Below are 12,475 nucleotides of genomic sequence, written 5' to 3' on the forward strand. Positions count from 1 at the left end.
TGAAAAGGTGTTTGTAGTGAGTGCCAGAGTGCATCTTAAATAATACAGCTGATCAGGAGCAGCTGTAAAGTTTGTACTGCTTTATGAATTGTGAGTGAAAAACACAGCCAAACAAATGTAAGGCGATTTATTGCTACCTCAATCAGTGCTTACAAGCTAATATTAACTTGCTATAAGAGTGTAATGTTATCAAAGGACACACTAAAGCAACAAAAACACATGACTTGTACCTTTGGAGTGTTACACTGACATTTTTAGCACCTCTGGCACAAGTTGCTCAGACTGTTAACACCATGCAACATATATTTATGTTACTGCTGGTGGAAAATGATGAGTGGTACCCAGCGGGCAGACCTGCTTTGTGTGGATACATGAATCTTGGCCAGTGCCTGTTGCCAAATCATTCCCAACAATGGTGACACTGCTTAATGTATAGCGCTCTAATTGGTTGCAGTATCAAGTTTGCACGATACAGAGAGATAGAGATCAGGAAGCAGCGCAGTCGGGAATTTATTGTGCCAGCAACAGACTATTTGCATACGCTAAATGAAATCCCCATCAGCCAGTCAGACACACTGTACCTCTGCTGGTGGAGGATTAATGCTCTTCATGCTACATTCGCCACATTCAGCCACAAGCTGCTGCTCACAGATGAAGCCTGCTCTCACATGTGGCCTACGAAAGACGACTAAATACAAAAAGCCCTTTAGAGTAACCATCTGAGCACAGCCAATCACATGTAGAACTTACACTCGCAGTTAAATGTGCTGTTACACATGAAAGCACTAATCCTGTGTATGTACATGATAACACACATTTACAACAAGCGCACAAATTACTAAATCCCACTGACAGATGCTGGTAATTATAGAGCATCAGAAAGCTTGGGTATTTTAGTATTTACACTATTTTTCTTTGGTATGTCTCCAGGCAGTCCATATGGAAAAGGTCACGTACACCACAGAGAGAGGGAAAATGATGCAGAAACCCTGTCTTGCAGGGAGACAGTGCGAGTTTATGCGGTATTATCCTCATCTTTATTCACAATCTGTTTATTAAAGCCACCTGTCTCCCCCTAAAGCATTAGGCGTAATGAACGACTGTCAAAACGCAGCACATGCAGCTTTCAGTCACAGCCTCACCATAGCAGAGTTGCGTGGCACAATGCAACACTATACAGTGTTTTGCCTGGGGCATCGCGACGTGGTGTAGCCAAGCCAACACACAGAACTAAGAATGCAGTGAAATCTATCGTGAGAAAACACAATATGACACAGAGAGGAAGGCAGACTATGCGGATGTGTTTGAAGCGCCTGTGTGACAGCTGATTAATGGCCCTCTCACGCCCAAACTGAGGCAGAGTGCACTTAGTGGCTTCACAAATAAAACACTCTTGTAGATCCATGTGTCACACAGCAGGATGCCCTCAGAGCAGCTGAGTCATTTGCTCTACGTTCAAAAACAGAAATTAATGCCAACGTTACAACAAAACACTTATTTATAAAAAAAAAAAAAGTGACACGTCCTTTTCATACGAGCCATTTTCACAGGGCACACATCCACCAACACTGTATAATTCCCTAATTTCCTTTTTTGCCAAAACACAGAATATTTCCGACTGATTACCACTTGAGTTATTTTTGCCACCACATAACCGTAGAATATCAGAATTAGCACAGGTCCACCGCTGGCGACCTGTGTTTCTCACAGATGAGAGCAGGTTCACCCTGAGCACATGTGACAGACACCATTGGTTGCACCATTTTTTCATTTTGATTTTTGGGGTGTCTTTGATTTCCACCCTCTGTTGATCATTTCCATTTCCATCAAACAATGTAGCATCCTTTTGTTCCTATCACATTACTCAATCCATGTCAGTTTAGATATCATGAGTGTTTGTTCCCCCCATTGAGCTCTGAAGTGTTTTCCAAGAGTTCCATTTTTCTGAGTCCTACTCCCACCTCCTTAACCCAATATCAGTAAAAGGACAGGATTTGGCATTTTATGCATAGTGGCTAGTGAAAAGAAAAACAAAAAACAAGTGAATGAGAAGCTATCCACATAAAAGCAGTTCTGTGTACGAAAATATGAGAGCAATCATATCTCATAGATTTTCATTTAAGGAGGGTGCTGGTTCATCAACAGTCTTTGAAGTTTTCCATCTCCACACTGTTGCTCCCACAAACCTTTATTGTTAATCTGTGGGATATTCTGTAAAAAATTAATGACGAGGAGTAACTTGCACAGGGTGAAACACCCTGTGCGGTGGTGACATGCTCTTGGCTAACACAGAGCCAACGACGTGGTTAACTGACTAGTACTGCTGCTCCCTGCTTCGAGCTAACTTTCTTATTACAAAATGCTACTTTATGTTCGGTTGACTCATGAAGGGCTGTTGGAGGGATATTGTGGAAGGGGGAAAATCCTGTTAAAATGTCATTTGTACTTATTTCCCCTGCCGGCTTCCAGCCTAATACTGTAAATTGGGCGGAGAAAAGGTGGCGGATATACTATCTCTCCAACATGCACTCAAATGCATCCGACATGTACCATCCACATTTATGAAGCCTAGAAAGCAACACAAGTGCTTTCACTAATCACACCACTGCATACACCAAATTCCCAGTCATAAAGCCTCAGAACACAAGAAAGTTAACATCCAGTTAGACTTGCTTGAAGACTCATGACTGAATGTGCACATCAGAGTAACTAAAGACCATTAGATGAAGGTAATCAACCATATTTATGCATCTTATTATCATAAAGACATCTCATTACACAGTGTTTTCTTGTTGTGCCACTAGACACTTGATCAAATAAGTACTACTTACAAGAAAGTACAAGAAGTACAAGAAAAATTATGACACCAAAAAAAGCAGTGCACTTAGGGAAGGAGCTTTGTGGAATGTGTTGAAATTAAGAACCAGAGTGGAGAAGTGGATTATATTGCAAGAAGGATTTTCTACAGCAGTTCCTGATGCTTTATTCACAACAACCATCACGACCACAGCAGCTGATGTAAGCTCTCTGCAGCTGCCAATATCCACGTAGAACCAAGCCACCATCATTTCAGAGCTGCAAGATTATATGGGCTGTATTTTTGATACCAAGCAGATAGCTGTAGTCATTTTTTCCTTTAATATTACCACTGAGGGAAATAACACTTTCACTCCACTGTCTAAATACCTGGCAAAAGTATACAAAACTGCAAAATCCTGAAAAACTGGATTTGAGATATTTCAAGTTTTTATTTGTATTTTGGAGACCAACATGAATGATATTTGCAGTAGGTGGTTGTGCTGACCTGTAAGTCACTGTGCATGAAACGATTTAATCACTAATTGAATGAGCAAATATGACATCATAATGGCAAAACATTTGTAGTGTGGCAATATGAGGTGGGTGTTCAGTCTGTGTGTTAATGTGATGCAAAGCTGTTGTTGGTTAAAGTCTGACATTTCTGGTACATCTCTCTTATCGCTTTCCTTCAGAACTGAGTTGAAGTGAAACTCACTCTCTTGGAAGGGAATCTACTGAAATCGTGCCTCTCTTCTTCAAGTAAATAAATCAAACCAGACTGCTGATGTTGCAATATGATTTAAAGGTTAAATCAAGGCAAAAGCATTTCACTCAGCCAAACGATCCTGTTCGCTAGACCTATTACACTCTGCAATGGTGCATGGGCAAAAAAAAAAAAAGCAAAGCAATGGCTTGAATTTCTTGAGAATTTTTTATCTGAGCTTCTGTTCTTGTAAAGGAAGAATGTGGGAAATAAACAGAAAATGAGGCACTGATGTCACAGGATCGGGAATCAGCGAGCAGCTACTGTTTCCTCAAGTTCTGTTGCTATTAACAAATGTGATCTTAATCAAATTAAACATTAGCTACATTATATTGCCAAAAGTCTTCAGTCAGTCATCCAAATCATTGAATTTATGTGTTCCAGTCCCTTCCATGGGCACAGGTGTATAAAATTAAGCAACTAGGCATGCAGACTGCTTCTAAAAACATGTGTGAAAGAATTGGTCCCTCTCAATTCCAGTGTGGTATTGTGATAGGATGCCTCATCTGATAGATGAGGTACTTATCTGACTGCACTGTGTAAAATCTAAAGTTTGGTGATGGAGGGGGGGGGGAGGAATTGTGGTAGGTTTCTTTTTTAAGTAGTTGTTCTCAGCCCCTCCCAGTGAAAAGAACTCTTAATGCTTCAGCATACCAAGATATTTTTGACAACATCCCCAAACAGGACAGTTTGGGGATGGCCCTGTCCTGTTCTAACATGTGCACAAAGCAAGCTCCATAAAGACACAGATGACCAAGTTTGGTGTGGAAGAACTTGACTGGCCTGCACAGAGTCCTGTCCTCAACCCAACAGAAAACCTTTGGGATAAATTAAGGCAGAGACTGTGAGCCAGGCCTTCTCGTCCAACATCAGTGACTGACCTCATAAATCTGCTTCTGGAAGAACGGTCAAAAATTCCCATAAAGACACTCCTAAACCTCCTAAATCCTATGGATTAAGAATGGAATGTCAGTCAAGTCATATACATATGAAGGCAGATGAGCAAATACTTTTGGCAATGTAGTGTAAATCTGCTAAACACTAGCTCAAAGCAACCTTCTACATGAAATAGCCTCACAGTAACCTATGTAACCAAAGTGTGAGTCACACCCGACCACTCAAAATTTAGGAAAAATAAACTTTTGTTTTTGTTCAGCCATGGGAAAAGCAAATAGCACAAAAAAATGCCAATATTGTTCCTTGTTATTGGCTGGCGAAATTCCCCCAACACAAAAACTATAACAATGGCACAAGGCCGACATGTGTTCCCATGAATAGCTTACACCAAGCGGTCGGATCTCGAGCTTTAAAGGTGACAAGACCTTTAATTAGACTGGTTGTCCCACAGAGGGCATGTTAAATCAAACACAAATGTGCTAAACCAATACACAACATCGCATTCTGTGCTTAGGTTTAGAGATGGAAGATAGACAGTAACAGTATAATTAGACAGAGAAAAAGAGACGAGTCTACAGCTGCTAGGTGGCGGGCACACAGAAGCTGAGGAGGTGATGTTTCCAGTAGTGATAAGTTTCAATTCAGTGTATGCTCACCGATGCAGGAGCTCCCGTCGAGCAGGTAGGATCCATTGTCATGGAAACCACTTCTGCATTCACAGTGGTACCAGCCAGGCAGGTTGACACAGCGGGAGTGGTTGTGGCACTCAATCAGGCCCTCTGAACACTCGTCAATATCTGAGGACACGAACACACGCAGCAACATCACTGTCAGTCAAAACATTTTCCTGGCAACAAGCGCAAACCTGAAACTTCAGCTCATTTTGTGTCATTTGATGTTCTGCCTGTTCTTTGATCTGCAGCGGTTCGGCCAATCAGAACAAAACCACTGCCGCGACAGCAGAGCTGGGTCAGCGGATGCCCACATTAAACAGCCAAACACATCTCCAGCTTGTCTGCCGCAGCAGGGATCAAAGTCTCTTAGAAATCACACCATTTGGCTGCAGAGTTGTTTCCAGTAGCGCACTTTTTCCCCCCCTTTCTATTTCTTCTCCTTGCTCATTCACACTTTGTCTCTGGTGTGCAGCATGCATACAGAGGCTCACCCCAGAGGTGTTAGGTCTTTGCACCTTCCTGGGAGAGTACATCTCTCTGATCCATTATTTATGGTGTGAGCACTGCACTGTAAAAATTAACAACCTAAATATCTTCCCAAGTCCAGCAGTGATATACAGTTGACTCGAGGAGGTACACACTATGTGACAACTCAAATGATTTACCAGTACATGACGATAATTACAGTTGGCAATATTTCTTGAAAAAAGAGAAACATATCTTTAGAAAAGAACCTGAGACCCTGCGTATGGGGGAGCCGAGGACTGAGCAGCAGCTCTACTTCCTTAGCAACCGCTGCGTCACCTATATGTGCAAGTAATCTGAGTGAAAATGCTGGGGATCCAAAACGAACTTGCCTTTGTAGTGCATGTGTCAGAAAAGTGGCTTGCAATAGAAGTAAGTGGCAAATATACAGTGCTTCAGCTTGCAGCTCTTGCTTGACTGTAAACTTGGATTTTGTTTCTTGCATGTCAATGTATCAGTGCAGCTCCATGCATGACTTGTTGGTGTAGGGTAATATGATCAAAATAAGTCAATATCCACACTTTCTGAAATCTGCTGGGCTTTGTCTTGTTCAGCCTGATAGTGTTGCAGATTAAGCCTGTGATTAAGGGGAAGCGCAAAGTGCAAACAGTTTTGCTCCATATAAGAGTGCCAGTGACAGGGCAGGGCAATCATTTGTTCATGTATGTACTAAAACCGAGATACAGCAATTTTGTCATATTTTAAGCTTCTATAGAAATCATATTAACAAAGGTGTGTGAACCTTTTTAGCAGGATGGCTTGGATGAAGAAATATCATGAAAAATATTGTGTTCAATTTGTTAGGCCTCCAGATCGTTCCATACTACATTGCACCAATCAGGCATACCGTTATGACCACTGACGGGAACTGAATAACTAATTATCTCTTGGCTGCTTTTAGTGGGTGGGATATTTTAGGGATCACGTGAACATTTAGTCCTCAGAGTTGATGTGTTAGAACCAGGAAAAATGGGCATGTGTAAGGATTCGAGTGAGTTTGACTAGGGAAAAATTGTAATGTTTAGCCAAATTGTAGATGGCTAAACTGCAGCTCTTGTCGGGATGTTGCCATCTGCAGTGGATCTATCTGTCTGACACAGTTACACTGTGAAGTGACATCTTGCCTATGATGATTTTTTTTATAGCATTGTTGACTTCAGTATGCTGAAATGCCACCAATCCCACCGTGCTTAAGGTTAATAGTTAACATGCTGTAACAAGAAAAACGGTATTAAAAAAATTGATTTGGTATTTGAACAACGGTCATGTTTGCACTGCTCCAGCCCTGTTGTGAAAGTACACACCTTGCCCAGGACTTTAAACCACACACATATTTACTGGTGTATAAACACAAGGAGAGCTCAACACTGTAGCCTGGTGCACTGTAGGTAATAAGACGTGACAGCTGCTGGGAGGGTTGCCCTCTGCCCGCCTCTCAGGTCAAAGATCTGGTCAAAGTTACACCAAAAGATTCCCTCTCTGACATCTCACTTAAACAACCCAATATTAGAAGTGACTGGTGGCTGAGAGAAGCAGACTCCTCCAAAGAAAGAGCAGCACTGTGCAAGTACACGAGGGGGCATATGTTCAACGACTGTGTGTTGTCAAAACTATGTAACTGCTTCATAATTATGCGCATTGTTTTTGGATCCACAGGGGAATTTTTAAAAGAATATCATATTTTTATTTACTGTAGACAGATATAGTCTAAGACCTGGCTTTGGTTAGTCAGAGTATAATCATTTGTCCAGATTTGTATTGTTTCCATTTTCCATTTTTCACTGAAAGCCATAAAAAACAAAGTCCACGCAGAGCCACCCAAGCACTCAAATCATTTGTTTACACACACGCATAGCCACACTGATTAAAACAGACAGTTAATTTTCAAATTAAAGGTCCTTGGAAAAAACACTGGAAAGAAAGTGTGAATTAGCATCACAGAAAGATTTGAAATCCATTTATGCTTAATACTCACATATATAGTTTAGAACTCAGTATTCTGTATCATTAATACTGGAACTCATGGAATAGCCTTTTTTGTTTTGCATCAGTAAACATGCTTACCTTCGTAATGGAAAAGGATTTGAAAAGATAATACCCTCTATGAAAAATCTAGAGTACACAAATAACAGGCAAGAGTGCTGTCTGCTTTCTTAATAACAGTAATCCAGCATTGCTTACCAACATATTGCTCCATAATTGATGACAAAGGACGTATTCCAAAATGTCTTTCCACGCAACAAAAAATACTTCCGGTTACACTGTGAGTCATGTGAAGTCTTTTTTATTCCATCTTTGGCTAGAAATGCTCCCAATTCCCGTAGTTATTGTCTATTTAAATTTAAAAATGCATTTGAATAACAAAAAGCTCATTTTCTTCACAAGGTTACAAAAAAATATGATACCTAACTGTGTTTTTTCATCTTGGTTTGGAAACGGAGCATAGAAACATGTCAGTCTCAAACAGTATTATGCCACCTAGTTTGAGTTTCTCTGCAGGGTAAGTATTTATACAGATATTGATTGTATGGTTTAAGAATGATGTATTTTAGGACAGCACAGCAACAACACAGACATGGTAACTGGGGGCCAGTCAGTTGAATTTTCATGACCTTAGTCATCTTGTCCAATACAAGCAATAAAGTCCTACATAGACATAGACAGAAAGAAAGTCCATATGGTGCAATAAAAGTAGTTTGTACATAGTTATGACATAGTTTGTACTTGAAATTTGGTAATGCAATGAATACTTGTGAGTTACACATCAACAGTGACAGAAACTGCTTTAGTGGATGTTGTGGTTTGCTCTGTTCCCTTGAAGAGCTGCACTTGATTTTATAATAAACACACTGTTTAGGTTATGTAATTATCATGGTTAAAAGAAACACCTTGAATCAGGGAATGCATCGCTGTCCAAAGTTGTTGACCTTCCCATCAACCCTCACCTCCTCCCAACATGGATTTTGTAAAGTATCATCTGTGACGTTCACTGGCTATGGCTATAAAGTTTAAATTTAACTCAGTATTTCATTTGGAATCCAAAGTGCTGCAGCACACAGGGAGCACAGTCAGAAGTGACACAGAAGAAAGTGTCACTTCTGACTGTGCTGCATCAGTGAGCTATGCACTGAATAGGTCAGTGATTTTCAATGGGCAGACCACAATCTGGTAGTGGTCGTTGCAGGCTACAGGGCAAAGATGTTATTTGACAAAAGCTGACATCCGTTGCTAGAAGAGGAAGAAAAGTCTGAAAAAGTTTCTTAAATATTCTGCACTGATAGCAATGTTGCTAGGAGAACTGATGGTATGTGAAAGAGTGCAAATAAGCAGATTCTTTAAAGGCTGACTGATTGCTTTGGTACAGTATGCAGTGTAGTTTGGACACTAAAGCAATACTCGTCATCCCTCTATTCTATTCACAGATCAGCCACAACAACAAACCACCTGCACTGTATAGTGGAGCGATCCCATTTATGTCATCAAAGCAGCCCAGATACATTGGATTGTCTTGTAGTTTCTAGCACTGGAGCACTGGGAGAGAATCCATCAGGTCATGTGGGTTGACTTGTAATTGCAATGTGTCAGGGTGCAATATCCTGCTTCTTGGTAAGTTGGCAAATATGCATATCAATGTCAAGACCCAAGGTTTTCCAGTAGAATAAAATACAGAAAAAATAAAAGAAGATGACAAAAACCTCACATTGTTACCAGTAGGGACAAATATTTCTAGTTTTAAAAGTCTCTTCAAGAGGTTATCTACACTGGGCTTTCTCTCTGAGAAGAGCAGAGTCAGATTTCGTATTACATGCACAGCGGTGCTGATTTGATCAAGGTCAAATCACATGCTCTCAACTCCTAATTGAGGTATTGTGCAAGAACAAAGGCACTGATCACAATCTGCTTCAGTTACATGACAAAGTCAGAGTCGGGATAAATGGCCATTGCATCAAGCTCGGTGACAATATGATTGGTTTTAATTAAAAAAAAAACCCAAACATACTATGAGCTAGGAGGAAGCAGGTTATATCTGAGGTTTCAGGATCATCAGGAATGATCGAGTGTTTAATATGTTTTAAACTTGTGTTTTTTTTGGCTGAGCAATGAAACATAGTGCCCCAACCTCTCTGCTCAGGCCTCACTACACTTGCCGAACACATTTCTTGGTGAGGCTCGTTCCTACAATGACCTTGCTACGATAACAGAGTCACACGGCGTGTAAAACCCACTGCCTGTCACTCACAGCCGATCACGTATTCTGCGAAATAACAAATGTTTGAGACTGAACGTGTCTCCAGATGTCTCACTTGAATATTTTATATGTTGTTTCTCCTTCTCTCTGTAATGTTTCAGTTTTCTCCTGTCACTGTGTCTTTCAGCAGCCCAACTTGAATTCGCTGATGTGACTAAGGAACAAGTTTATTTTCAATTAAATGAAGGAATAAGCTTTGTCTTTCATTTCCTGTTATCTACAAAGCTCGGCCTGTATTTTGACGTCTTTAGTGTACACATCATATCCTGGTAAATTACTATGAGGCTTGTCAAAAAAGAACAAGTACCTCTAATTCAATTCCTGCCACCCAACACACGCAAACTCCTCAAATGTGTAGGGCTTTGGTTTTCACGATATGCACTAAGCTCATTATTTCCATATTTGACATTGTTGTTGTAAACAGACTCTCAACATCAAGGTGTGAAGAATGAGGAGGACACAAGAAGAACAGCAACAATGGGATAAAAGCTTTACTGCCATCATCACTTTTTCAAAAGCATGTGTGTTAGGACACTATTATTGTGTGTGTGTGTTTTTAATTCCAGGAAACAGGAAGAAAGAACAAAATGATCACCAACTGACCACTACCCATCTAGACTGCATATTTTTTCGGTCATCTCTGTTATATATATTGTCATGTGGAATGATTTAATTATTATTAGATTGGATTACGAAATTATTCCAAATGAAAAAATGCGATATCAACACTTTTATGGCGTTCCAAGCGTGTCCTGGGTTTGCCCCGGGGCCTTTTGTCCTGCTAAGAATATTTCATCATGTGGCTTTCTGTTTTTTTTTCTATGTTGTTGTTCATTTTTGTTTTTAACTTCCCTGTGTTCCCTTTCCCACCTATGTGATTGTTTTTACTCAGTTCACTCATGTCTCATTATCCCCCCTCCCTGGTGTGTATATGTAGTCTGTGTTTCTTCATTCCCCTGGCTGCCCTGCCTTTGGTTTTCTCTTACTGTTTTTATTTTGCTAGTTTTTGGATCATTCTTTGTGATCTATTTTACTCCCTAGTTTGTTTATATGGCAAATACAAAAGAAGCCCTCACAGGCAGCACAAAGAGGCAGCTTTGAAATGAACTCTGCCAAAGTGGTTGAAGGACTTTCCTGAAAACTTTAAGGCCCAGCAAGTGTTAACCTCTGTGTGATAGCTTCTGTCTCTTTAAATGTATGTTCTAGAGCAGATCCAAATTTTGGTAAGAGCCTCTTTATTCAGCAACTGGATCTATATCTGTGAAAAGACAGCATCACCTCAAAGTTGGCTGGCTTTGCTTGAGAGTTCCTTAAGAGGTTTACTGGCAATAAATAAATAAATAAACAAAATCCCATAGAAAACAAACATTTGACTTAAGACAAACACACAATCTGTAATAGATAATATTTTACCAAATATCGCCAGCTCATCATATTTGTCTCCATGGCATTCACAGACATATTACCTCTGTGTGAACTGTTGCCCCGGGGAATTCCCCAAATCCTTTGCTATTTCTAGTCAGTGCAGGTTTAGATTTTAGACAGTAAGCAGGGAAGGTAACTTATCCCCTTTAGCAGGTTTTAACAAGAACCTTTTAAACTATGTAATCCTAGCCATAGCTCAGAATTTGCCTGTCCTACAGTTTAGGACCTTTGCTCCATTCCCAAGAAATTTAGACTCTTTTCTCCCTCACAGAAGCAATTGTAAACAAAGAAAAATCAGGTCTGTGTGGTTGTTTTTATGGGAAGCACACATTATTTAACATGCCATCCATCACCTGCCTAACAAGTTTTTTTATTTAACTATAATAAAACCTGATTTCATTTGCGCACACTCAATATTTCCTGATGCTCAGTACACTAGTTTACAAAGCTATATTGAAGCTCTTGTGTGTCTACAAGTATGCTTTAGTGTGGGAAGCCTTCCATTCTCTTTGTCTGTGGAAGTGAAGTGGACAGATGACCTTGTATGAATTGCAATATGCTGGAGTACACACATAAATATACCCCATAAATCTTTGTTATAGCTACAAAAAGAAAAAGAGAGCAGACTGCATTTCATGTTTCCTTCTGTTTCCTTCTATTACAATACAAACAAGTTCACTTCTGCCCAGTGTGGATGTTCCCGGTGAGTAATGAGAACTTTATGACAACACAGATTGTGAAGAGCTGTGCACTTTAGCTCAGATAGAAAACTTGGAATTAACCCAAACATACTGTAGTTAAAATAATCCCAAAGCACTTGAGAGAATCCTCTGGCCTCTTGAGCTTTCCATAATTACAGCTATTCCAGCCCTACTAACCTACTAACACAACATCATGGAAAATGTCACATGGCGCATTAACATTAATGTGTCCTTAGACAGAGACGGCAACCAGAGTTTGTGTTCATTGCTGCCTGATGGTCTGTGACCAGTAACGGTGCTTAAAGCTAACAGCATGTTGGATTAAGGGAGCAGTGGACTGACCACACAAGAGCTTAGCCTGTCACTTAAAGAACTGCTGTGTTGTAGTTTATATTCTGCAAGCCCGCGGGTTTGAGTAATATAAATTATGTGAACGTAGTGT

The 12,475-nt window shown here is 40.2% G+C and overlaps 1 protein-coding gene across 2 annotated transcripts in view; it reads right to left on the reverse strand.

Moving 5' to 3' along the window:
- The window catches only part of LOC102292316 (protein kinase C-binding protein NELL1), a 322,495-nt gene that overhangs the window by 21,116 nt on the left and 288,904 nt on the right, over nt 1-12,475 (reverse strand). For both annotated transcript variants that reach the window (XM_014340030.2, XM_042228525.1), the window contains one exon: nt 5,116-5,256. In XM_014340030.2, coding sequence (XP_014195516.1) covers nt 5,116-5,256 — 141 coding nt within the window. The remainder of the gene's footprint in view (nt 1-5,115; nt 5,257-12,475) is intronic.

This window comes from Haplochromis burtoni, unplaced genomic scaffold, assembly GCF_018398535.1.
Source record: "Haplochromis burtoni strain Fernald_Lab_line unplaced genomic scaffold, NCSU_Asbu1 Contig_329, whole genome shotgun sequence".
Lineage (NCBI taxonomy): Eukaryota > Metazoa > Chordata > Actinopteri > Cichliformes > Cichlidae > Haplochromis > Haplochromis burtoni.